Raw genomic sequence first — 26279 nt, 5'->3', positions numbered from 1 at the left:
CACAATTTGTGCATCAGGCTGCATTTCCACATGCAGCCCAATTCCGATCTTACTTACATGTTTTGGTAACTCAGCATACTCATACACAATTAATATTTATGAAGTGCATTCATTTACCTGAAACTAGTATCTAATGTCCAACATTATGAAACAGTGCTCCAGAGAAATGTTCATTTTATTGAAGATGGCTTCTTGAGTTTTGCTTATAAAGTACCAATGAAAAAAGTTTGTCAGATGAATTGATATGTTGAAGTAGGCTACAGCTCCTAATTGTTCAACCTGTTAGTGTCTGTGGTCAGACTAACTAGGAGCTTGATTCAACCTGTTAGTGTCTGTGGTCAGACTAACTAGGAGCTTGATTCAACCTGTTAGTGTCTGTGGTCAGACTAACTAGGAGCTTGATTTAATCTGTAACGCTGAAGTTCAGTGCTATAGTGCGATTGAAATTTAAAGGCAACATTCCCGTGTTTGCGGAGACTGGATTCCCAGTAAACACTGCATATGTCGGCTCAATGGGAAATGACCTTCAAGCACGCTATAGAGCAGATCTCCGGCGATAATGACTGAATCAAGCCCCTCGATACACTGACTAGACAATAGCTACTAAGCTGATCTTTACCGATGATGATTGATTGAGGTCTGTTTGAGGTACAAGCGCAGCAACTCAAGATAACACAACATAGTACTATCCTTTATACACAGCAAGTACCTTACCATATTTACAATACAAACGGCTTCTCTTTGGTTCTCACTTCTAGGAGAAAGTTACATAGTAGCAAATTGGTCCTCAATTGAGAGATATTGTTCCTGTGCATTGCATGCTCTTGTTGTATACCTTACATTGGGGTCTGAGGTAATGGTAAACCACATTTGTTTACCATCTCTTCTAAAAATACACATTTTACAATCATAAATAACTATTGAGATTGAAATGAAAATATGTTTTCTACAGTTTCGGATAAATGTCTTTGCATAGGCTACTGGAATGTTGACGACATTGACACAAACCCAAAAGAACATTCACAAAGACAAAACACAGACAGAACACACATATATAAGACAGTATCCATCCCTGCAAATGTAGTAAAGTCCACCTACCATAAGAAGGCTAGTTAAAGGACAAGTCACCCTTTCGGTCAGAGAAGGCATGGGCCCTGTATTGTGTGTCAGCGAGGGTCCACGATGGTCTAACGGTGGCCTCAGCGATCATTGTCCATTCTTCCTTTTAGGGTCATTCCTCCAGAGCTGTGGGTCATGTTCATTAGGGTACACCGTAGTGAAACGTTTACTTTTTTCTGAAAATGAAAACAAGTGGTTCTTATTGGACGAGTCCAGGTAGTCCCTTCCTGTTTCAATCTGTTTTCTTCCGTTTGGTGCCTAATGAACATGACCCAGGCCACACTCTCATTCATGAGGCTCCCTGGGTTGGACCTCTAGGGTGAACCCTGACCCCTAGCACAACCAGGAGGAGGGCACCCACTGGGGCTCCGTGTCCAACTTGTCAATGAGCCGCAGCAGCTCGTGGAAGGCTGTTTCTGGCTCGCTGTTAACGATGGCGGTGTCAAACAGGTGGCCATAGGCCTGCTCCATCTCCCAGGCCTTCTCCATCAGCTCCTTCAGTTCCTCTGGCTAGATGTAGGGAAACACAGGAGGGAAGAACAGGGGTTAAAGATATCCTAGCTAGATGTAGGGAAACAGGAGTGAAGGAAAGGGGTTAGAGATCCTGGCTAGATGTAGGGAAACAGGAGGGAAAAATAGGGGTTAGAGATCCGGGCTAGATGTAGGGAAACAGGAGGGAAAAATAGGGGTTAGAGATCCTGGCTAGATGTAGGGAAACAGGAGGGAAAAATAGGGGTTAGAGATCCGGGCTAGATGTAGGGAAACAGGAGGGAAAAATAGGGGTTAGAGATCCTGGCTAGATGTAGGGAAACAGGAGGGAAAAATAGGGGTTAGAGATCCTGGCTAGATGTAGGGAAACAGGAGTGAAAAATAGGGGTTAGAGATCCTGGCTAGATGTAGGGAAACAGGAGGGAAAAATAGGGGTTAGAGATCCTGGCTAGATGTAGGGAAACAGGAGGGAAAAATAGGGGTTAGAGCAGGGTTTCCCAAACTCAGTCCTGGGGACTATAAGGGGTGCACGTTTTGCTTTTTGCCGTAGCACTATACAGCTTTGATTATTTGAATCAACTGTATAGTGCTAGGGCAAAAACCAAAAAGTGCACCCATTTGGGGTCCCCAGGACAGAGTTTGGGAAACGGTGGGTTAGACATATCCTGGCAAGATGCAGGGAAACAGGAGGGAAGGACAGACGTTAGAGATATCCTGGCTAGATGTAGCTCAAGGCGGAACTATAACTGTACCAGCAGAGGATAAATAGTTCATTATAGCTTCTCACAGGTATATATTATCAACATGATAAGTGTGATTCATGTAATACATTCACTGTGGGTATTAATGTATCTATGGTACTTGCTGATAAAGGGCTTTTTGTGAGATAAGTACCTTTGGGTTTTTGCCATCCTTGGCCAGCAGGGTGCGCAATCGCTCCTGAGAGGGAGGAGCAATGAAGATCACATAGGGCTTGAGGTTGGAGGACCACAGCACCCGCAGTGACTGATGGAGAGAACCAAAGAAAACAGCAGCAGGAGGAGGGGAGAACATTTGAAAAAAGGGAATAGAAAAATAGCAGCATGGATAGTACGCTTTCAAAACATGATATGAAATATCCTCCACAACATATTCTCAACTAGCTGCTAACAGTCCCACTTTAAACTAAACATAACTTTTAAGGATTAAAAAGTCTTTATAAACCATTCATAAGGCCTGTATAGATGCTTAAAATGGCATGCTACATAAAGTGTGGCACAAGGGCAAAGCATCAGGTGTAAGGACCTATCACCCTTTATGTAGAATGACTTACACATGATTTATGAAGCATCTATGTAGTGCTTATGAAGTGCTATGTAGGGCTTATGAAGATTTAGTTTCCTACCTTAGTGTGCAGGCACAGCAGACAGATCCTGCCTGAGTTGATGACCTGTCGAACCGAGTCACTGCTGGTGCCGTACAAGTTCCTGTCATACTCCCCAGACTCGATGAACTTCCCTGCGGCGTCGTCCGTCTCAAACGCCAGCCGGTTCACAAAGTGGTACTCCCTCCCATTCTTCTCATGTATCCGTGGGCTTCTCGTTGTATCTGAGTGATAACGATTGTTGAAATGAGAATTTGGTATATTAAATGTATATTAAATGTAGTATTAAATGTATAATTAAGTTTTTGTCTGGTCTATTGTAATAAACAGTTAACACAAAAAAGAAATGAGAATTTGGTAGAAGCTAAGCTGTATGTATTGGTAACGTCTACCCTACCTGATTGAATTGCTGTAGTAATTTGTCAATGCTTCAAGCTATCAAACCCCATCAAACTTTATTTAAAGTCTGTTTAATAATCACAACACTTAAATAATATATAAAAACCTAACAGGCCACGAACTGAACCTCCCACAAGAACAAGTGGATCTTGTTCCCATCTCAAGTCTTGCCCCGCCCTCTAACCCCCAATCCCCTGCTCTGATTGATCTACTTACGTGGCACGGCGGTGGCGAATCTGTCCGGCTGGATTGACAGCAGCCTCCGCCGCAGCTCGTCCTGCCCGCTGTTGGGCGGACCAATCAGGGCGATAGGTCGCTTGCGATTGGCCGGCTGGTGGTAGAGCGCCATCTCATCATAGGTCAGGATGTCATCGGCGGAGTAGTCTGGGCGGAACAGAGGTAAGTAGAGAGGTTGTGGTTTACTGAAGGTGTTGCAGATTGAAATGTTACAGAAATGTTACTCTATATACATACCAGATAGAAATATGTTATGTAGAACAGATATACCTATCAGAATATTCCACAACATTCAGCTGAGGGTGACAATGGCAGATAGAAATTTCATGAATAGAGCAGGCATGATTACATGTCAGAGGCATATCTGTTCTACCCAATCCATTTATTTCTGGATGTGCCCCAGAGTCCAGCCTCCTGTGTGCCAACAAGACTGAGGTATTTAGACTTCCTGCTAGGAGAGGACATTCCACACTCATACTTTTAACTCTAATACACACCAATAACATTTGCTGGCCGAGAGTACTTAGCACCTCTGAATGTAATGTCTGAACCGAGTTCGCACCGATTTTTACATGCACATGCCTTCGGAAAGTATTCAGACCACATTTGTTTAGGTTACAGCCTTGTTCTAAAATGGATTTAATTATATATATTTTTTTAATCTAATCAATCTACACACAATACCCCATAATGACACATTTTTTTTTTTTTTTTTTGCTAATTTATAAAAAATATGCTAAAGCACCATTTGCAGCGATTACAGCCTCGAGTCTTCTTGGGTACGACGCTACAAGCTTGGTACGTACACCTGTACTTCTCTGCAGATCCTCTCAAGCTCTGTCAGGTTGGATGGGGAGCGCCGCTGCACAGCTATTTTCAGGTCTCTCCAGAGATATTCAATCGGGTTCAAGTCCACTCAAGGATATTCAGAGACTTGTCCCAAAGCCACTCCTGCGTTGTCTTGGCTGTGCGCTTAGGATTCTTTTGCTGTTGGAAGGTGAACCTTCGCCCCAGTCTGAGGTTCTGAGCGCTCTGGAGCTGGTTTTCATCAAGAATCTCTCTGTACTTTGCTCCGTTCATCTTTGCCTCGATCCTGACTAGTCTCCCAGTCCCTGCCACTGAAAAACATCCCCACAGCATGATGCTGCCACTACCATGCTTCACCATAGGGATGGTGCCAGGTTTCCTCCAGATGTGACGCTTGGCATTCAGGCCAAAGAGTTCAATCTTGGTTTCATCAGACCAGAGAATCTTGTTTCTCATGGTATGAGAGTCTTTAGGTGCCTTTTGGCAAACTCCAAGTGGGCTGTCATGATTGCTGGAGTGCTGCAGAGATGGTTGTCCTTCTGGAAGGTTCTCCCATCTCCACAGAGGAACTCTAGAGCTCTGACAGTGACCATCGGGTTCTTGGTCACCTCTCTGACCAAGGCCCTTCTCCCCTGATTGCTCAGTTTGGCCGGGCGGACAGCTCTATGAAGAGTCTTGGTGGTTCCAAACTTCTTCCATTTAAGAATGATGGAAGTCACTGTGTCCTTGGGGACCTTCAATGCTGCAGAAATGTTTTGGTACCCTTCTACAGATCTGTGCCTCGACACAATCCTGTCTCGGAGCTCTACGGACAATTCCTTCAACCTCATGGCTTGGTTTTTGCTCTGACATGCACTGTCAACTGTGGGACCTTATATAGACAGGTGTGTGCCTTTCCAAATCATGTCCAATCAATTGAATTTACAACAGGTGGTAGAAAGATCAAGGATGATACATTTAAACAGGATGCACCAGATCCCAATTTCGAGTCTCATAGCAAAAGGTCTGAATACTTATGTAAATAAAATATTTCAGTTTTTCATTTTTAAAAACCTATTTTCGCTTTGTCATTATGGGGTACTGTGTGTAGATTGCTGAGGATTTTTTATTTATTTAATCCAATTTAGAATAAGGCTGTAACGTAACTAAATGTGCAAAAAGTCAATGGTCTGAATTCTTTCCGAAGTCACTTTACAATTGTGTGAAAATCTATTAGAATGTACATAGACATTGAGAGAGAGGCCAAGTCCCAGATCGACCCCTATACCGATGGGGTGTCTATGACCTATGCCCCCCTATGTTGTGGATATCGGAGAGGACTTGACAGGTGTGAGCAATATGGTAGTAGCTCCACCTCTGATAGGCTAAGTGAAATTTTCACCATATTCCTCACACCAATCAAATATCCACAAGTACATAGGGGTCTAGCAGTCACTTTGGGATTGGACAAAAAAGATGTGGGAGAAAGAACTAGTCTTACCAACGTTGCTGCTGGGGTTGTAAATGGTTTTCTTCCTCTGCTTTTTGTTCTTCTTTGAACACCAAAGCTTCCCTGGAGAAAATGAGAAGTGGAAAATGATCAACGGATGATTTAGAGCATATCAGATCATAATGATCGTGTGTGTGTGTGTGTGTGTGTGTGTGTGTGTGTGTGTGTGTGTGTGTGTGTGTGTGTGTGTGTGTGTGTGTGTGTGTGTGTGTGTGTGTGTGTGTGTGCATACTTGTGTTTAGACACTTGTGATAGTGCCTGGAGTGTGTAACTGAGCAGGCAGTATATATAGTAATCCCCTTACCTGGGCTGTCAGGATTCCTGTCCACAATGGTTTTCTTCATAGCTTCTCTCTGCTGCTGGAAGCTCTTCCCTGGGAGAGGGGGAATGGCAACAGAAATATTTACTTGGGGAAACAAATGATGGGGTAGGGGTTGTTAGGGTTGGGGTTAGGGCTGGGTACCTGGTACTAGCCCGGCTAGGGGCTGGTTGTCCTCATCTCCCTCCCGGTAGGCCTGCCACCAGTTGGGGTCGTCCTGGCTGATAATGTGAAGGATGTCTCCCTTCCGGAAGGACAGGCCCAGCTCCCTGCACGGCACGTACGGGTCATCAGACGGGTCGTAGTTAAAATACGCCCTCACGTGCATCTGAACACATGGGTGACATAATCCTCATCATCATCTCTCAGAAGAGTTTGGTAACTGATTATGATGTAATAATTGAACACACATGTTGTGCATGCATGCACGCACACATACACACACCACACACACACCCTGAAGGAGCCTTACCACCGTCTCTCTGTGTGGGGGAGTTTTCTTCTGAGAGCTGGGGATGAGAAGGAAGGTCAAAGTGCCATGCATCTCCGTCTGAGGAGAGAGACCAATCCACAGTACATGGAATCAGCTTCATTCAAATGAACTAAGCATCTCTGTCTGAGGAGAGAGACCAATCCACAGTACATGGAATCAGCTTCATTCAAATTAACTAAGCATCTCTGTCTGAGGAGAGACCAATCCACAGTACATGGAATCAGCTTCATTCAAATGAACTAAGCATCTCTGTCTGAGGAGAGAGACCAATCCACAGTACATGGAATCAGCTTCATTCAAATTAACTAAGCATCTCTGTCTGAGGAGAGACCAATCCACAGTACATGGAATCAGCTTCATTCAAATTAACTAAGCATCTCTGTCTGAGGAGAGACCAATCCACAGTACATGGAATCAGCTTCATTCAAATGAACTAAGTATTACACAATGTAGTGTCATGTACTGTAATGTTTTGTGGTTTCAAGAATGAGGAAAGACGGGGTCGAGCCGAAGCTACATAAAATGTTATATTCATTAGATTTGATGGCATCAACGCGACATACTGACACCAGTCAATGGGCACATTGTGTGTGTGTGTCTGTGCATGTTTTTTTATTTGATTTATTTAACTAGGTAACTCAGTTAAGAACAAATTCTTATTTGCAATACCTACCAAAAGGCAAACAGCCTCTTACGGGGACGGAGGATTAAAAATAAAAAAGATATATGACAAAACACGCATCTCGACAAGAGGGACACCACAACACTACATAAAGAGAGACCTAAGACAACAACACATGGTAGCAGCACAAAACATGGTACAAACATTATTGGGCACAGACAACAACACAAAGGGCAAGAAGGTAGAGACAACAATACATCACGCGAAGCAGCCACAACTGTCAGTAAGAGTGTCCATGATTGAGTCTTTGAATGAAGAGATGAAGATAAAACTGTCCAGTTTGAGTGGTTGTTGCAGCTCGTTCTAGTTGCTAGCTGCAACAAACTGAAAAGACAAGCGACCCAGGGGTGTGTGTGATATCCAGTGTGAGCGATTCTCATATAACCAATTCCTCACCAGAAGGTCATGGACCTCATTGACGTTTTTCCCACGGACGGGCACACCGTTGATCTGCAGGATCTCATCTCCCTCGGCCAGTAGTCCGCTCCGCTCGGCTGTCCCGCCCTTCACCACGCGACTCACCACCACGCTGTCCATCTCGTTACGAACTGTGGCTCCCTGGGGACAAGACACACAGGCAAATACACTACCAGTCAGATAGACTTATCAGTACAAATACACTACCAGTCAGATAGACTTATCAGTACAAATACACTACCAGTCAGATAGACTTATCAGTACAAATACACTACCAGTCAGATAGACTTATCAGTACAAATACACTACCAGTCAGATAGACTTATCAGTACAAATACACTACCAGTCAGATAGACTTATCAGTACAAATACACTACCAGTCAGATAGACTTATCAGTACAAATACACTACCAGTCAGATAGACTTATCAGTACAAATACACTACCAGTCAGATAGACTTATCAGTACAAATACACTACCAGTCAGATAGACTTATCAGTACAAATACACTACCAGTCAGATAGACTTATCAGTACAAATACACTACCAGTCAGATAGACTTATCAGTACAAATACACTACCAGTCAGATAGACTTATCAGTACAAATACACTACCAGTCAGATAGACTTATCAGTAAAAATACACTACCAGTCAGATAGACTTATCAGTACAAATACACTACCAGTCAGATAGACTTATCAGTACAAATACACTACCAGTCAGATAGACTTATCAGTACAAATACACTACCAGTCAGATAGACTTATCAGTACAAATACACTACCAGTCAGATAGACTTATCAGTACAAATACACTACCAGTCAGATAGACTTATCAGTACAAATACACTACCAGTCAGATAGACTTATCAGTACAAATACACTACCAGTCAGATAGACTTATCAGTACAAATACACTACCAGTCAGATAGACTTATCAGTACAAATACACTACCAGTCAGATAGACTTATCAGTACAAATACACTACCAGTCAGATAGACTTATCAGTACAAATACACTACCAGTCAGATAGACTTATCAGTACAAATACACTACCAGTCAGATAGACTTATCAGTACAAATACACTACCAGTCAGATAGACTTATCAGTACAAATACACTACCAGTCAGATAGACTTATCAGTACAAATACACTACCAGTCAGATAGACTTATCAGTACAAATACACTACCAGTCAGATAGACTTATCAGTACAAATACACTACCAGTCAGATAGACTTATCAGTACAAATACACTACCAGTCAGATAGACTTATCAGTACAAATACACTACCAGTCAGATAGACTTATCAGTACAAATACACTACCAGTCAGATAGACTTATCAGTACAAATACACTACCAGTCAGATAGACTTATCAGTACAAATACACTACCAGTCAGATAGACTTATCAGTACAAATACACTACCAGTCAGATAGACTTATCAGTACAAATACACTACCAGTCAGATAGACTTATCAGTACAAATACACTACCAGTCAGATAGACTTATCAGTACAAATACACTACCAGTCAGATAGACTTATCAGTACAAATACACTACCAGTCAGATAGACTTATCAGTACAAATACACTACCAGTCAGATAGACTTATCAGTACAAATACACTACCAGTCAGATAGACTTATCAGTACAAATACACTACCAGTCAGATAGACTTATCAGTACAAATACACTACCAGTCAGATAGACTTATCAGTACAAATACACTACCAGTCAGATAGACTTATCAGTACAAATACACTACCAGTCAGATAGACTTATCAGTACAAATACACTACCAGTCAGATAGACTTATCAGTACAAATACACTACCAGTCAGATAGACTTATCAGTACAAATACACTACCAGTCAGATAGACTTATCAGTACAAATACACTACCAGTCAGATAGACTTATCAGTACAAATACACTACCAGTCAGATAGACTTATCAGTACAAATACACTACCAGTCAGATAGACTTATCAGTACAAATACACTACCAGTCAGATAGACTTATCAGTACAAATACACTACCAGTCAGATAGACTTATCAGTACAAATACACTACCAGTCAGATAGACTTATCAGTACAAATACACTACCAGTCAGATAGACTTATCAGTACAAATACACTACCAGTCAGATAGACTTATCAGTACAAATACACTACCAGTCAGATAGACTTATCAGTACAAATACACTACCAGTCAGATAGACTTATCAGTACAAATACACTACCAGTCAGATAGACTTATCAGTACAAATACACTACCAGTCAGATAGACTTATCAGTACAAATACACTACCAGTCAGATAGACTTATCAGTACAAATACACTACCAGTCAGATAGACTTATCAGTACAAATACACTACCAGTCAGATAGACTTATCAGTACAAATACACTACCAGTCAGATAGACTTATCAGTACAAACCACCTAGATGAACCTGACATAAAGACAACTGGAAAGACAAGTCTACATCAGGGAATTTACAATACAAATACATTATTCTTATTATATATATTTTTTAAGTTGAATCTTTATTTAACTAAGGTTAACCTTTATTTAACTAAGGGCAAGTCAGTTAAGAACAAATTCTTATTTACAATGATGGCCTACCGGGGAACAGTGGGTTAAACTGCCTTGCTCAGGGGGCAGAAGGACAGATTTTTACCTTGTCAACTCGGGGATTCGATCCAGCAACCTTCCGGTTACTGGCCCAATGCTCTAACCACTAGGCTACCTGCCGCCCCATCATTACATTACAATACAGTACAATATTTGCTTTATTGGTCCATTTGCACAGATAGTCTTGATTGTTTTAAACAGATGAGTGTGTGTATGTGGCTTACCAGAGGCATGTCACCAGCCTTCTCCAGTCGCACCAGTTTGACGGTCTCTCCCATGTACTGAATCACACTCTCTTCTGGGTCCGGCTCCAACTCCTGCTCCGCCACCCTGTCATGGGCCTGTATCAGAGCCTGGGAGAGACACAACGCACAGGTACATGGGGGACAAGGAGTGTGTGTGCCGTGGAAACTGGGTGTTTACTCCATTTGATTGTTGTAGTAGTGACTTGGATGAATTTGAGCTTTTTGATACACAGTGCACACACAACACACTTTCATATTCACCAGTTATTGAAACTGAAACTCGGCTTCCATCCCTTATGCTTAAACATGCATGTTTTCCCCAAGCCCACCCTGTCTCTCTCTTCCTCCCTCCCTCAACACCAGCCGACAGCAGACTCCACCTCTAAGCCAACAAGAAAAAGATTTCCCCTTCACTTCATTTAAGGTGACGGGCTCTCCGTATGCCGCAATTAATAACCGTTGAGCCAAATTAGTGTCTTTATCTCGCAGAAGAGAGACCTGAGAAGGCAGAAAGGAGGGCTGACTGAGGGCTGGCTAAGCTTCCAGCGTACAAACAATCCCTCTTAATCTGTTTTGCATTTAGGAGGCCGGATTCGCCTCCATCAATCATAAAAACACCTCGATCTCGAGAAAGATGAGGAGGAAGGGAAATGGAGAAGAGGGAGAGAGAGGGAGGCAGTGTGTTCCTAGCAGGTTACCTATTCACTACCATTTTACAGGGGAGTTTCTTGATCTGTTTACCTGTGTGTGTGTGTATGTGTCTGTGTGTGTGTAGCTAGGGTGAGGGTCGTTAACCGGGGTCAGATAGTGGGAAGGGTCACGTTCCGCAGCGTAACCGGAGGGAGGGATAATCCACTCCCGGTTGGTTGCTGTGTGGTTGCCGTTGCTTCGGTGTGGCAAATGCCTGTGTTTAATTGGACATGATGCCCAGTGGAGTCAATGGAGCAACAGTGGGGTTGGCAGGTCACACAGTCACGTGGTCATGGTCACGTGTCGGCATGCAACTAGTCTCGGACTTCCCAGACCTAGGGCAACAGATCATTGGTATGTTGTGGGAGGAAACCCGTCTGTCTAGAGAGACTAGCATGCAAGACCAGGGTCCGGATCCTCTCTATATTCTACTGATTGCACCCTCTAGGGTCTACAGCACAGGAGGCTGGTAAGGGGAGGATGGCTCACAATGTCTGGAATGAAGTGAGTGGAAACCATGTGTTTGATACCATTTCATTAATTTCGTTCCAGCCATTATTATGAGCCTTTCCTCCCAATGAAGGTGCCACCAGCCACCTGTGGTACACAGTAGGTGTTGAGCCTCTCAGTTGCCCAGCTGTAGCATGTTATTTCTTTCCTCATCCTCACACATCCATCTTCCCATCCCTCCTCCTCACTGCCTATGACATGTCCAATCTCTTTCCTCAACGGCATGACAGTGCACTATGAGTGGCTACTTAGAGAGCGGTGTCAACACCAGGCTGGCACACGGACCTGGGGTCATTCATGTAAAGGCCAGCCGTAAGCCATCCATACTGAGTGACCTGTTTGTATGCATGTTGGGCTGGACACTGACCAGCAAGACAGGGTCAAGTTTCAAAAGGCAACTCTTAGGCTACTCCGCAAATCGATGACATGCTCAAGCAGGAAGCACAAACAAAGGTATTTCTGTGTGCAAGCTAGATACACTGTCATCATGTGAACCATCCAAACTCCAAAGCCCACGATGCCCTGTTATATCACCTATACAAGAGGTTATTAAAGACTATGACAAGGCAACCCATAGAGTTAGGGCTGTTTCCCATGCCCTTTAGTTCAGTCACAGAGCAAAGGTCAAGCCACATAAAGAGCGGAGTCATATAAAACCCACTGATCAGTAACTTCCCTGAGCTCCTCTGGAGGAGGCTGATGTCAGGATTGGATACAGTCAGACGACACATGACGATGGTTCAGGGTTTCACATGAACGTACAGTACTGTGCAAAAGATTTAGGCAGATGTGAAAAAATGCTGTAAAGTAAGAATGCTTTAAAAAATAGACATGTTAATAGATTATATTTATCAATTAACAAAATGCAAAGTGAGCGAACAGAAGAAAAATCTACATCAAATCCATATTTGGTGTGACCACCCTTATCCTTCAAAACAGCATCAATTCTTGTAGGTACACTTGCACAAGTCAGGGATTTTGTAGGCCTATAGTCAGGTGTATGATTAAACAATTACACCAAACAGGTGCTAATGATCATCAATTCAATATGTAGGTTGAAACAATCATTAACTGAAACAGAAACAGCTGTGTAGGAGGAATAAAACTGGGCGAGGAACAGCCAAACTCAGCTAACAAGGTGAGGTTGCTGAAGACAGTTTACTTGCATACACCACGGCAAGACTGAGTACAGCAACAAGACACAAGGTAGTTATACTGCATCAGCAAGGTCTCTCCCAGGCAGAAATTTCAAGGCAGACAGGGGTTTCCAGATGTGCTGTCCAAGCTCTTTTGAAGAAGCACAAAGAAACGGGCAACGTTGAGGACCGTAGACGCAGTGGTCGGCCAAGGAAACTTCCTGCAGCAGATGAAAGACACATCATGCTTACTTCCCTTCGCAATCGGAAGATGTCCAGCAGTGCCATCAGCTCAAAACTGTCAGAAAACAGTGGGACCCTGGTACACCCATCTACTGTCTGGAGAAGTCTGGTCAGAAGTGTCCTTCATGGGACCCTGGTACACCCATCTACTGTCTGGAGAAGTCTGGTCAGAAGTGGCCTTCATGGGACCCTGGTACACCCATCTACTGTCTGGAGAAGTCTGGTCAGAAGTGGCCTTCATGGGACCCTGGTACACCCATCTACTGTCTGGAGAAGTCTGGTCAGAAGTAGCCTTCATGGAAGACTTGCGGCCAAAAGGCCGTACCTTCGACGTGGAAACAAGGCCAAGCGACTCAACTATGCATGAAAACACAGGAACTGGGGTGCAGAAAAATGGCAACAGGTGCTCTGGACTGATAAGTCAAATATTTGGCTGTAGCAGAAGGCAGTTTGTTCGCCGAAGGGCTGGAGAGCGGTACACGAATGAGTGTCTGCAGGCAACAGTGAAGCATGGTGGAGGTTCTTTGCAAGTTTGGGGCTGCATTTCTGCAAATGGAGTTGGGGATTTGGTCAGAATTAATGGTCTCCTCAATGCTGAGAAGTACAGGCAAATACTTATCCATCATGCAATACCATCAGGGAGGCTGATTGGCCCCACATTTATTCTGCAGCATGACAACGACACCAAACATACAGCAAAAGTCATTAAGAACTATCTTCAGGGTAAAGAAGAACAATGAGTCCTGGAGGTGATGGTATGGCCTCCACAGAGCCCTGATCTCAACATCATCGAGTCTGTCTGGGATTACATGAAGAGAGAGAAGCACCTGAGGCTGCCTAAATCCACAGAAGAACTGTGGTTAGTTCTCCAAGATGTTTGGGCCAACCTACCTGCCGAGTTCCTTCAAACTGTGTGCAAGTGTACCTACAATAATTGATGCTGTTTTGAAGGATAAGGGTGGTCACACCAAATATTGATTTGATGTAGATTTTTCTTCTGTTCACTCACTTTGCATTTTGTTAATTGATAAATATAATCTATTAACATGTCTATTTTTGAAAGCATTCTTACTTTACAGCATTTTTTCACATCTGCCTAAATCTTTTGCACAGTACTGTATATGGAACCTATGGTATATGGAGCCTATGGTACACTATATGGAGCCTATGGTACACTATATGGAGCCTATGGTATATGGAGCCTATGATACAATATATGGAACCTATGGTACAGTATATGGAGCCTATGGTATATGGAGCCGATGGTATATGGAGCATATGGTACAGTTTATAGAACCTATGGTACAGTATATGGAGCCTATGGTACAGTATATGGAGCCTATGGTATATGGAGCCCATGATACAGTATATGGAGCCTATGGTATATGGAGCCTATGGTATATGGAGCCTATGATACAGTATATGGAGCCTATGGTATATGGAGCCTATGATACAATATATGGAACCTATGGTACAGTATATGGAGCCTATGGTATATGGAGCCGATGGTATATGGAGCATATGGTACAGTTTATAGAACCTATGGTACAGTATATGGAGCCTATGGTACAGTATATGGAGCCTATGGTATATGGAGCCCATGATACAGTATATGGAGCCTATGGTATATGGAGCCTATGGTATATGGAGCCTATGATACAGTATATAGAGCCTATGGTATATGGAGCCTATGATACAGTATATGGAGCCTATGGTATATGGAGACTATGGTATATGGAGCCTATGATACAGTATATGGAGCCTATGGTACAGTATATGGAGCCTATGGACTATGGAGCCTATGGTACAGTATATGGAGCCTATGGTATATGGAGCCTATGGTACAGTATATGGAGCCTATGGTACAGTATATGGAGCCTATGGTATATGGAGCATATTCACATATATCTGAGTAACACTGACAAATTCCAAATCGGGATTTGGTCCATAGTACCTCTCAGGTGGCAAGCTCAGGAACACTGACAAGGTTAAGGGTTGAGTTCTGGTGCGTCCCAGGTCTCTTACCTGGAGGTGGGGAGTGGTGAGTAGGTTGCTGAGCTCTACACCCTCTTTATGTTGACTGGACTGGAGGATGTATTGCACCTGGACAGAGAGAGGGAGAGAGAGGGGAAAGGAGATGGAAAGAGAGAGGAGGTGAAGAGATGGTAAGAAAGAGAGAGAGAAAGGGGTCAGATTAAGGTAAACTGTATAAGTAGCACTAAATCAGCATCATTGGTCATCTGGAATAGTGATGCAGTTCAAAGTGTTTATGACTTAATAACATCACCAGCCAGGAACCAGTAGACACACGGCCATCTTGAATACTCCTTCTTGAGGCTCTACGTGTGATTCAACCTGACAGTTCAATTATACAACTTCCTGACCACTGTATGAGTCGACACGTTGTCAACAAGCTAGCCAAGGCTTTAGTCATTCCACAGAAGCAACTTCTCAGTACATAATTATTAAAACCACTGATGGTACATCTGCTATGCTTGTCATTGTCTTCCCCAGTACACGTGTAAATATTGGACTTTATATGGTCCCTTCCTGTATTATACTGATGCTAAAATGTATTATTCTATTCTACTGAGTTATTTACTTTATGTTCATATTCTTATCTTTTATAATTTCTTATTGTTGTTGCATTGAAGAGAACCTGCAAGTAAGCATTTCATTGGACGATGTATACCATGCGTATCCCGTAAAACAAAACGTGAAAGTCATTGCGCAGAAGACAGTGTCAGCTTTATGACTGAGCTCTCATGTGCTATCAGAGGTATTTTGTCCAAATACGAACACCATAGCAGTAAATACTCTGTTCTTACGTGAAGGTCATGTCAAATACCATTCTGTTGTTGAGATGATCAACTGGATTCCTTCACACACACACACACACACCACACACACACACACACACACACACACACACACACACACACACACACACCACACACACACACACACACACACACACACACACACACACACACACACACACACACACACACACACACACACACACGTTGGCTGCTCTCTAATAAGTCACAGTGGGGTTTCCCATCCCAGACAGGGAAGTCACTCTACTGTAACGGGACTTAGTCTCCGCCCTAAATGGCACCCTCTGGTCAAAAGAAGTGCATGTAGGGAATAGACTGCCATTTGGAACACTCTTCTTCTTCTTTCTGGCTGTTGCCTTGGAAATGAAAGACCCTGAATTAATCTCCCAACATGTGAGGTCAAATAGAAGCATGAGGAGTTGGTTCTACTGTCATGACGTTAGTGTTTCTACAGTCTGTCTTTTAACAGCTTCATGGTCCTCAGAACTATCACAATCCAGACAGATCCACAATTCCTTCGTCATCATCATCATAGAAAAATATTAAAAAACCAGCCCATTTCAAGAAGAGAATCCCCAATCCTCTCTATCCCACCACCCCTGCATTCCCCTCCCTCCTTCCCCTCATCTATCCGTCTCCCTCCCTCTATACCTCTATCCCCCCCTCCCTATATCCTCCTCCCCCTCTATCCCTCTCTCTAGCCCTCCTCCCTACCACTTCCTGGCTCTAGCTTAGCTCATCCTTTACACTAATCAAAGTTCTATGTAATGAGGTGACACACTTTCTCCTCCCCTTTCCCCCTCCTCCTTCCCCCCTTTCCCCTTCCCCCGCCACCTCCTCTACTCTCCACCTCCCTCCAGCCCATGCCCCTCTACCCTGTAAGCTGCTGGAGTTTCTTTTTCTGGCTGTGGCAGATCAGATCCTCGGCCACTGCCTTCCAGGCCCCGGAGCTGCTGGGAGATTACCTGGCCCCGAGGGCCAATCAGGATGGCCCACGCCACCAGCCACTTAGTTTAGACACACTGTCCACTGGCTCAAACTATTACCACCTTGCTAAGTATCTCCTGGCGCTGTGCCAGCTGCTCTGGGTGAGTGTCTGCATGTATTTACTGTATGAACAGAGATGGTTTGTGTGTGTGTGTGTGTGTGTGTGTGTGTGTGTGTGTGTGTCTGTGTGTGTCTGTGATCAGTATCTCACTGACCGAGGTCCTCCTCCGAAGCCTACACGCTTGTCCTTAATGTCATCTTCACATCACAAGAGCAATGGTACTGATGTGCTATACTCAGTCCAAATGAACCCTGTAAAGCAGCCTCTTTGTCAGTTATCATATGTTGACTGTTTTACAGCCAGCTTTCCTATAGAAATCAGACCTGGGTCCAAATACTATTTCTTTTCATTAAAATGCCTGAGTATTTTATTGAGCCTGCTGCAGAGGGCCAAATGGACGAGGTTTACACTTTGGTTCCAATGCGCCAGGCAAGCTCAGTCAAGTGCAGCGAAATCATTTGGAAGAAAAGCTAATACTGTTTGAACCACGGTCTGATAGAAGTCACACTGTTTGTTCTACCTGGACAAGCATGTAATAAATTCCATCATGTCATATGGAATCCTAAGGACCTGATGACCTGTACGTGGTGGGAGCTTAGCTAGATCTACAGGACTGCAGCATAACAGGCTATCGGACAGACTATGTGGCTGTACAGACCAATGAATGATGAATATGTATGGAATAGACAATGTATAGACCCACAGGAGCCACAGGTCAATCACAGCTGGTTGTGTTTTTATATTTTGTCACTGAAGGAGTCAGGTAGAGAATGGTCAGACAGATGTAGACATGCACACAGTGATGACTTTGTGTTACTCTGTCACTCCTGGTACAGTGAGTAACATTACCCCCAGCTGTGATATGCTGTGAGGTGTTTAACCGGATAGTGCAACATTTTGGTGATGAAGTCCTTTTTTCTACTTACTCAGAGAAAGTGCTTGACTTGGACTGAAATAGGTGCCGGTACTCATTTTCTTTACATTTAGGTGCATGAGCGTCACAATACTTTTGAGCTAATATTCTACAAGAGGAACAGGAGCTCAAGCAGTAGAACATTTGATGTGCCAGTACTCAGCTCTGGTGAGCTCCTTCCCAAGTCAAGCACTTCTCAGAGACCATTGTTATGTCCCTGTGTGTAGTTTAAAGGAAGTTTAAGGTAGTTTCTAGAGCAATTGCTAGCGTTAGCACAATGACTGGACAGCTTGCATGTACTATCCCTTTAATGGTGATGCCATGGAAGCAGGAAACAACACCTGAGAGGGGGAATCTAGTTCCAACACACCAAGGATCATTTCCAAGTCTCAATATGAGGCTGCATCTCTAATCAACCATTTTGTACCTGGCTTCCTTTACCCTTATTTCTTTGTAGTTTCTCTGTCACTATCCTCTCATCCTCATTCTCCTTCTTCCCATCTCTCAACTTCCCTACCCAGCTGTTCTTCATTTCCCAAAATATCTCCTTAACCCACATATTCTTCTCTCATCCCCCAAATCCTCTTCTCCAAACCCTCCTCCACCTCCCTCCTAATACCTTACCTCATTTTTTCTCCCCCTACCTTCTGACCGATACATCGGTGAAAGAAGATCCATTTAATTTCTAGATCAAATCAAGATCACTAGCGTGCTGGAGTATTTCACTCTACCTCCAGGCAGAGGCCCTGGGCCTGGGCGGTGAGGGGCAAGGGCGGGCTGCCGCGCGGCTGCATCTGCTGGGTCACGGCACTGTGGATGGTGAAGGCGCTCTGGAAGTCCTCCTTGTGCAGCATGCCCAACACCAGGGCCACGTCGGCCTGCGATTGGGTGTCCACTAGGCAGCTCTGCACCCGTCGTAGGGCCTCCAGCAGATCTTCCAGCTCTGAGTAGTGAAAAGAAGGAAGAGACCAAATCAAAATGTGTTCGTCATATTCACAGGATACAGCGGGGTGTAAACGGTGCAATGAAATGCTTACTTGCGAACTACATCTCAACAGTGCAGTAAAATATCAAAAGAAGTCCAAATTTAAATCACAACAATAACACCATAATGCAATAAGTGGTAAAGGCGCAATACAAAGAAGTCAATAAACAATATAAAACAATTAGAAAAAGAGGTAGATTAGGCTCAACTGCCTAATTTCCAGTATCATTCATCTCTGTGTGAGGAGTTGTTTACTAGGGCCAGAGAGAGAGGTTCAACATGCTGTTACTTCCTGTAATGCCTGTGACCTTTAACATTCAGACCAAAGTGGTACATTTGTCCACAAGGAATTTTCAGAAAGTAAAATCACATGTCTCTCGGTTTCAAACCTCTCTGGTGCTAGCAAGCACTTGCTCACACAGAGACAGCGTGGGAATTTTAAAGCCATGTTGCTAATATTGTCATGCCAAAGTAAATTCAGGTTGCGCACCAGTGGGATTCTGCACCCCAGACAGGATTTGGCATCTGCATCAAGTTTGGCCTGAAGGTACCGCCTACATATAGCAACTCTGAGGAGCACAGAGACACCAGGTAAAAGGGAGGCTAAAGCATTGCTTACACGGCCCTCTCTACTGTTCTAAACCAGCAGGTGTTCTGTTTAAGTGACCAGGTACATGGATTAACACATGGATTTCATATAAACCACCGATTACAACAGCTTACTTGATTAATGCTATCTAGACAGTGATCTCATAAAGGGGCGTTTACCTGAGATAAGAAGAAGCAGGGAGGGTGTGTGTGTGTGTGTGTGTGTGTGTGTGTGTGTGTGTGTGTGTGCGCATGCCCCCCCCCTCCCCCCCACACTAAAACCGGTCAGCAGCAACAACCACAACCTACTGTCTCTCTAAGGCTAGCCAACTGACATGAAAACAAATTCTCTCAGGAACAATTTTGTTTCACCTCACAAAATATATTAAATTCACTTCAAATCAAAAATCCAATCAAATGAAATTTTATTGGTCACATACACATATTTAGCAAATGTTATTGCGGGTGTAGTGAAATGCTTGTGTTCCTAGCTCCAACAGTGCAGTAGTATATAAAAACGATTCACAACAATACACACAAATATAAAAGAATGGAATTAAAAAATATATAAATATTAGATTGAGCAATGTCAGAGTGGCATTGACTAAAATACAGTAGAATAGAATACAGTATTTACATTTGAGATGAATAAAGCAGTACGTAAACATTATTAAAGTGACTAGTGTTCCATTATTAAAGTGGCCAGTATGTATATAAGGTGCAGGGTTACATGACAGGGTGGAAGCCAGTTAGTGATGGCTATTTAACAGTCTGATGGCCTTGAGATAGAAGCTGTTTTCCTAGTCTCTCGGTCCCAGCTTTGATGCACCTGTACTGACCTCGCCTTCTAGATGATAGCAGGGTGAACATGCCGTGGCCTTCCTGTCCTTGATGATCTTTTTGGCCTTCCTGTGACATCGGGGGGTGTAGTTGTCCTGGAAGGCAGGTAATTTGCCCCCAGTGACGTGTTGGGCAGACTGCACCACCCTCTGGAGAGCCCTGCGGTTGCGGGCGGTGCAGTTGCCATACCAGGCGTTGATACAGCCTGACAAAATGCTCTCAATTGTGCTTCTGTAAAGGTTAGGGGTGAAGCCAAATTTCTTCAGCCTCCTGAGGTTGAAGAGGCGCTGTTGCGCCTTGTTCACCACACTGTCTGTGTGGGTGGACCACTTCAGATCGTCAGTGATGTATACACCGAGGAACTTGAAACTTTACACCTTCTCCACTGCGGTCACATTGATGTGGATAGGGGCGAGCTCCATCCACTGTTTCCTGAAGTCCACGATCAGCTCCTTTGTTTTGTTCATGTTGAGTGAGAAGGTACTTTCCTGGCACCACTCTCCCAGGGCCCTCACCTCCTCCCTGTAGGCTGTCTCGTCATTGTTGGTAATCTGGCCTACTACTGTTGTGTCGTCTGCAAACTTGATTGAGTTGGAGGCGTGCGTGGCCATGCAGTAATGGGTGAACAGTGAGTACAGGAGTGGACTGAGCACGCACCCTTGTGGGGCCCCTGTGGTGAGGATCAGTGAATTGGAGGTCTTATTTCCTACCCAGTTGCACAGGGTGGGGTTCAGACCCAGGGCCCCGAGCTTAATGATGAGCTTGGAGGGTACTATGGTGTTGAATGCTGAGCTATAGTCAATGAACAGCATTCTTACATAGGTATTCCTCTTGTCCAGATGGGATAGGGCAGTGTGCAGTGCGATGGCGATTGCATCGTCTGTGGATCTATTGGGGCGGTAAGCAAATTGGAGTGGGTCTAGGGTGTCAGGTAAGGTGGAGGTGATATGATCCTTAACTAGCTTGTCAAAGCACTTCATGATGACAGAAGTGAGTGCTATGGGCGATAGTCATTTACTTCAGTTACAGTGGTTCCTCCTTTAAAAGTTGCAGCGTACTGCGGTGCAGCTTGCATGGTGCCACAGAATTCTATGGCACGTTATTTAAGTGTGAACCACTGGTACAGTTAATGCTAGTTAGTGCTAGTTTGACCACCAGAGGGCATTTTTGAGAAGCATTTGATAGCCTTCAATAATGGCTGTACTAGAAAATGCGGGCACGCAGGAGACCGGGGTTCAATACCCTGACGGTGAGGAAGGGGTAGGCTGTCCTTGTAAATAAGAATTTGTTCTTAACTGATTCCATATGTGTTATTTCATAGCTGTGACGTCTTCACTATTATTCTACAATGTAGAAAATAGTAAAAAATAAAGAAAAACCCTGGAATGAGTAGGTGTGGCCAAACTTTTGACCGGTACTTGTTTAATTATGGTGTTTCTATTCCAAGAAAAACGAAAAACCCTCTGGGTTTCCGTTAGGATGGAACGGAAAATATGACGCTGTACAACGTGATTGTCAGGAGTACAGAACTGGGCTATTTAGCTAAAGAATCCCTGTGTCGTGCGGGTACGCGGGAGACCGGGGTTCAATTCCCCGACGGGGAGGAAGGAGTAGGCTGTCTTGTAAATAAGAATTTGTTCCAAATTGACTTGCCTAGTTCAAAAAGGTTACACTAAGAGCATAACATTTCGACACCCTATTTTTATAATTTTAGTCTAACCAATACCCAAACGGAGAGTCAGTGAAAATAAAAATCGCATTGATTTATCAAGACCAGTCCCCATGCTTGTCTCAGAGCAGCGCGAAACGGTGCTAAAATAGTTGTAGGCTATTGCTTCTAACTTCAATATGCTCTTTAAATAAATAAGACCTACACCACTTTTAACAGCACCTTACTCAACACTAGTGAGACTCATGTCGCCTACGGAAGGCCTACAGTATATCGAAAAATATGACGTGACTGCGCCAATAATTACATATTGTTATGTGTGCTCCCTCTCCGGCCTCTAGGTCACCAGGCTGGTCGTTATGGCGCACACCTGTCACCATTGTTACGCGCACCTGTCGTCATCAGACTCCACTTCCCTGATTACATTCCCTATATATGTCACTCCCTTTGGTTCCTTCCCCAGGCGTTATTGTTTCTGTTTCTGTGTCATGTCTGTGCTTTGTTCATGTTTTCTTGTTTTGTATTATGTTACGTTTATTTATTAAAACACTCACTCCCTGAACTTGCTTCCCGACTCTCAGCGCACTCGTTACAGAATAATGCCTCACCTAAGGGAAGCATCAGGGTGTGTTTTTTTCCGGTGGGAATGATGTTGGGACCGGGAGTCGCTACAGGCTCCCCTGCCTCTGCCGGACCGCCGGGCTCCCCTGCCTCCCGCGCTCCAGTGGCGACAGGTTCCCGCTTATCAGCAGGGGTGACTAGTCCGCTCCTGATCCCCGGAATCGTTCCTTTGGTTGGCATCCTGCGGCTGGAGCCGAACACGCTGGTGAGGAGGTACCGTCATGTATGCTCTCTCTCCAGCGCTCTAGGTCACCATGCTCCTGCGTCTCGGCCAGACTGACAGGTTTCACGCGCCTCAGCAGGGGTGACCGGTCCGCTCCTGATCCCCGGGATTGTCATTTTGGTTGGCGTCCTGCGGCCGGAGCCACACGTCGGGGAGGGGGTAGTGTCACGTGTGCTCCCTCTCCAGCCTCTAGGTCACCAGGCTGCCAGTTATGGCGCACACCGGTCACCATCGTTACACGCCTTCCCCATGGGCTAGGTCGGTCTTCTGTGCGCGGCTATGCGGCCCATCCCGTGCCCCCTGCCCTTGTGCCTTGAACCTCACACGCTTTCAGTGGATACAGCTGGAGAACTGCAAGGCAATCCCATTGTGCGCCACTCGGGAGCCATGAACAATATGACGAAAATATATTGTCCTGCTAATAACAGGGTTAATAATACATCTGTGAGAATATCCACCAGGCTTTCATATAATTCTGAATAAATAATAATGAAGAAGAAGAAGAATCGCTTTGTACAAAAAAATTATTTTGGAGATGATTTTGTTGTAAAATGAAATGTAAAATGAGTGAGGAAAAAGGCCATTCTTGAACATGGGGTGAGACATTGTTACTAATTTGTAAATAAAGCCAGTTTGTTATTTAGAATCATTTATTTCTGTTTTTAGAGGGAGAGAAACCAAAAACCTACAATCATCTCATGGGTCTCCCAGTTGAGGACAGCATGGTATTGAACCAGCATCTGTAACAACAAAAAATAATCCTAACAAAAGAAAATAATAAAAACCTTAGTGTAACAACAGTTTTAGTAAGTAATACTGAAGTCGTGCACAATTATCAGTTTCTATTTAAGTTTATGTCACCCATTCATTGTCAGTTAGAGACACAGTAGGACATAAAAGCATAACCAGTGCTCTAACTCCCCCTTGCACTGGTCTGGAGCAATGAAGTGGTGACGCAGGGTACCGTACTAAACCACAAATGACCTCTAAGTCCTGTGGCATAAACTCACAATTTTTAAAGGAGGAACCACTGTACCTTTGCTTTCTTGGCTACAGGAACAATGGTGGACATCTTCAAGCAAGTGAGGACAGCAGACAGGGATAGGGAGAGATTGAATATGTCCGTAAACACTTCAGCCAGCTGGTCTGTGCATGCTCTGAGGACGCGGCTAGGGATGCTGTCTGGGCCAGAAGCCTTGCGAGGATTAACATGCTTAAATGTCTTACTCATGTCAGCCACGGAGAATGAGAACCCACAATACTTGGTAGCGGGCCGCATCGGTGGCATTGTGTTATCCTTAAAGCGGGTGAAGAAGGTGTTTAGCTTGTCCGGAAGTAAGACATCGGTGTCTGTGACGTGGCTGGTTTTCCCTTTGTAGTCTGTGATTGTCTGTAGACCCTGCCACATATGTCTCGTGTCTGAGCCGTTGAATTGCGTCTCCACTTTGTCTCTATACTGATGTTTTGCCTGTTTCATTGCCTTACGGAGGGAATAACTACACTGTTTGTATTCTGCCATATTCCCAGTCACCTTGCCATGGTTAAATGCGATGGTTTGCGCTTTCAGTTTTATCCGAATGCTGCCATCAATCCACAGTTTCTGGTTAGGGTAGGTTTTAATAGTCACATTGGGTACAACATCTCCTATACACTTCCGGATGAATTCAGTCACCCTATCTGTGTATTCATCAATGTTATTCTCAGAGGCTACCTGGAAAATATCCCAGTCCGTGGTTCTGGTAGTATTGTATGTAGTAGGTGGTTCCGATTAGTCAACCTTAACACGGGTACTTCCAGTTTGAGTTTCTGCTTATAGGAAGGCAGGAGCAAAATGAAGTCGTGATCAGATTTGCTGAAGGCAGGGCGGGGGACGGCCTAGTAGGTATTTTGAAAAGTTGAGTAGCAGTGGTCCAATGTTTTACCAGCGCGAGTACTACAGTCAATGTGTTGGTAGAACTTCGGTAGCGTTTTCCTCAAATTTGCTTTGTTCAAATCCCCAACTACAATAAATGCGGTCTCAGTATATGTGGTTTCCAGTTTGCATAAAGTCCAGTGTAGTTCTTTGAGGGCCGTCATGTTATCAGCTTGAGGGGGAATATACACGGCTGTGACTATAACTGAAGAGAATTCTCTTGGGAGGTAATACGGTCGGCATTTGATTGTGAGGTATTCTAGGTCGGGTGAACAAAACAATTCTGTGCTAATAATGTAAGAAAAAAAAAGAAATAAAATACTGCAAAGTTGCTTAGGAGCAAGAATCAGAGCCGCCATATCTATCGGCGCCATCTTATACCACCTTCATATTATTTACAATCACCCTCAAATGAAACAGATATATTTCAGGCCTACATGTGCAATGCCAGAATGAGAATACCTCTGAAAAATGTACTTCCAAACAGAAGTGTTTCACTCCAAATGGATCCATCCTCTTTACCAGAGGTGAGGGGAATGAGTGACTTCCATGTGACTAAATGGAGGGAGCCTTTCCATTGACATTCACTTTTAATCTCCAATCCTCACTCCATCAATGACCCTGGCTCAGCCCTTTGCTTGCACACTGTTCTGACTCCTTTGTTTCACAGAATCATTATGAGAGTTCCCAACACCTCTATTGTTCTTCTCACAGAGGTACCCCTCCCCCTCTTTACCCCATCCCCTCTCACCCTCACCCTCGCCTCCACCTACCCCTTCGCCTCCCCCTCCCTTCATGATTCTACTCACCCGCAGCCGTGTCCCCACCAGGCAGGGGGCTCCCATCCTTGGTCTCCTTGCCTGCCTCTGGCGCTTCGAACGTGGGGTTGTCAATACCCGTCTTGGCTGGGTTCTGGGCCAACTTCTTGAGCCTGAGCGAGGCGTTGAGATCGATTTCATGCTTCCCTTTGTTGGCGTCCTCCTCCCGCTTCCTCCTCAACTCTTCCTGGTACTGCTGCATCCTCTCCATCTGGGCGCTGCAGCGGGAACCCTGCACCATGCTGCTAACAGTCCCCACCACCCTGTCCCCAGGCGGGAAATCCACAGCCCTCTCTCTCTGCTGCAGCTTGGCTCCACTCCCAGGACCCTCCGTGCCATTTTCAGGCCCCATTGGGTCCTCTGTTACATATCCGGGTCCTCCGTTCTGGTGAGAAGTGATCATCCCTGCTCCGGGAGCCTGACCCTGGCCTACACCTGTGTGTGTTGATAGGGCAATGTCCACTATGAAGGCCTGAGGCTAGGACTCTTCACTGCAGCAGGGGCCATAGCACTTCAACTGGGACAGTTGTCTTCAGGTGGTGAGC

The 26279-nt window shown here is 44.5% G+C and overlaps 1 protein-coding gene across 1 annotated transcript; it reads right to left on the bottom strand.

Annotated features, from left to right (window-relative positions):
• Positions 1-156: 156 nt before the first annotated feature.
• On the bottom strand, positions 157-26279 carry LOC106608214 (protein PALS1). Its single transcript, XM_014206043.3, has 13 exons — positions 25726-26279; positions 18810-19021; positions 15303-15380; positions 10678-10806; positions 7794-7955; positions 6695-6772; positions 6367-6550; positions 6208-6276; positions 5895-5966; positions 3587-3754; positions 2993-3195; positions 2503-2613; positions 157-1629 (listed from the first exon to the last, which is right to left on the bottom strand). Exons 1-13 carry the CDS (start codon positions 26135-26137, stop codon positions 1453-1455), a joined length of 2055 nt encoding a protein of 684 aa, XP_014061518.1. The 5' UTR covers positions 26138-26279; the 3' UTR covers positions 157-1452.

This window comes from Salmo salar, chromosome 06 (assembly GCF_965601325.2).
Source record: "Salmo salar chromosome 06, fSalSal1, whole genome shotgun sequence".
In the NCBI taxonomy this organism is placed as follows: domain Eukaryota; kingdom Metazoa; phylum Chordata; class Actinopteri; order Salmoniformes; family Salmonidae; genus Salmo; species Salmo salar.
This window is presented reverse-complemented; position numbering and strand designations above follow the sequence as displayed.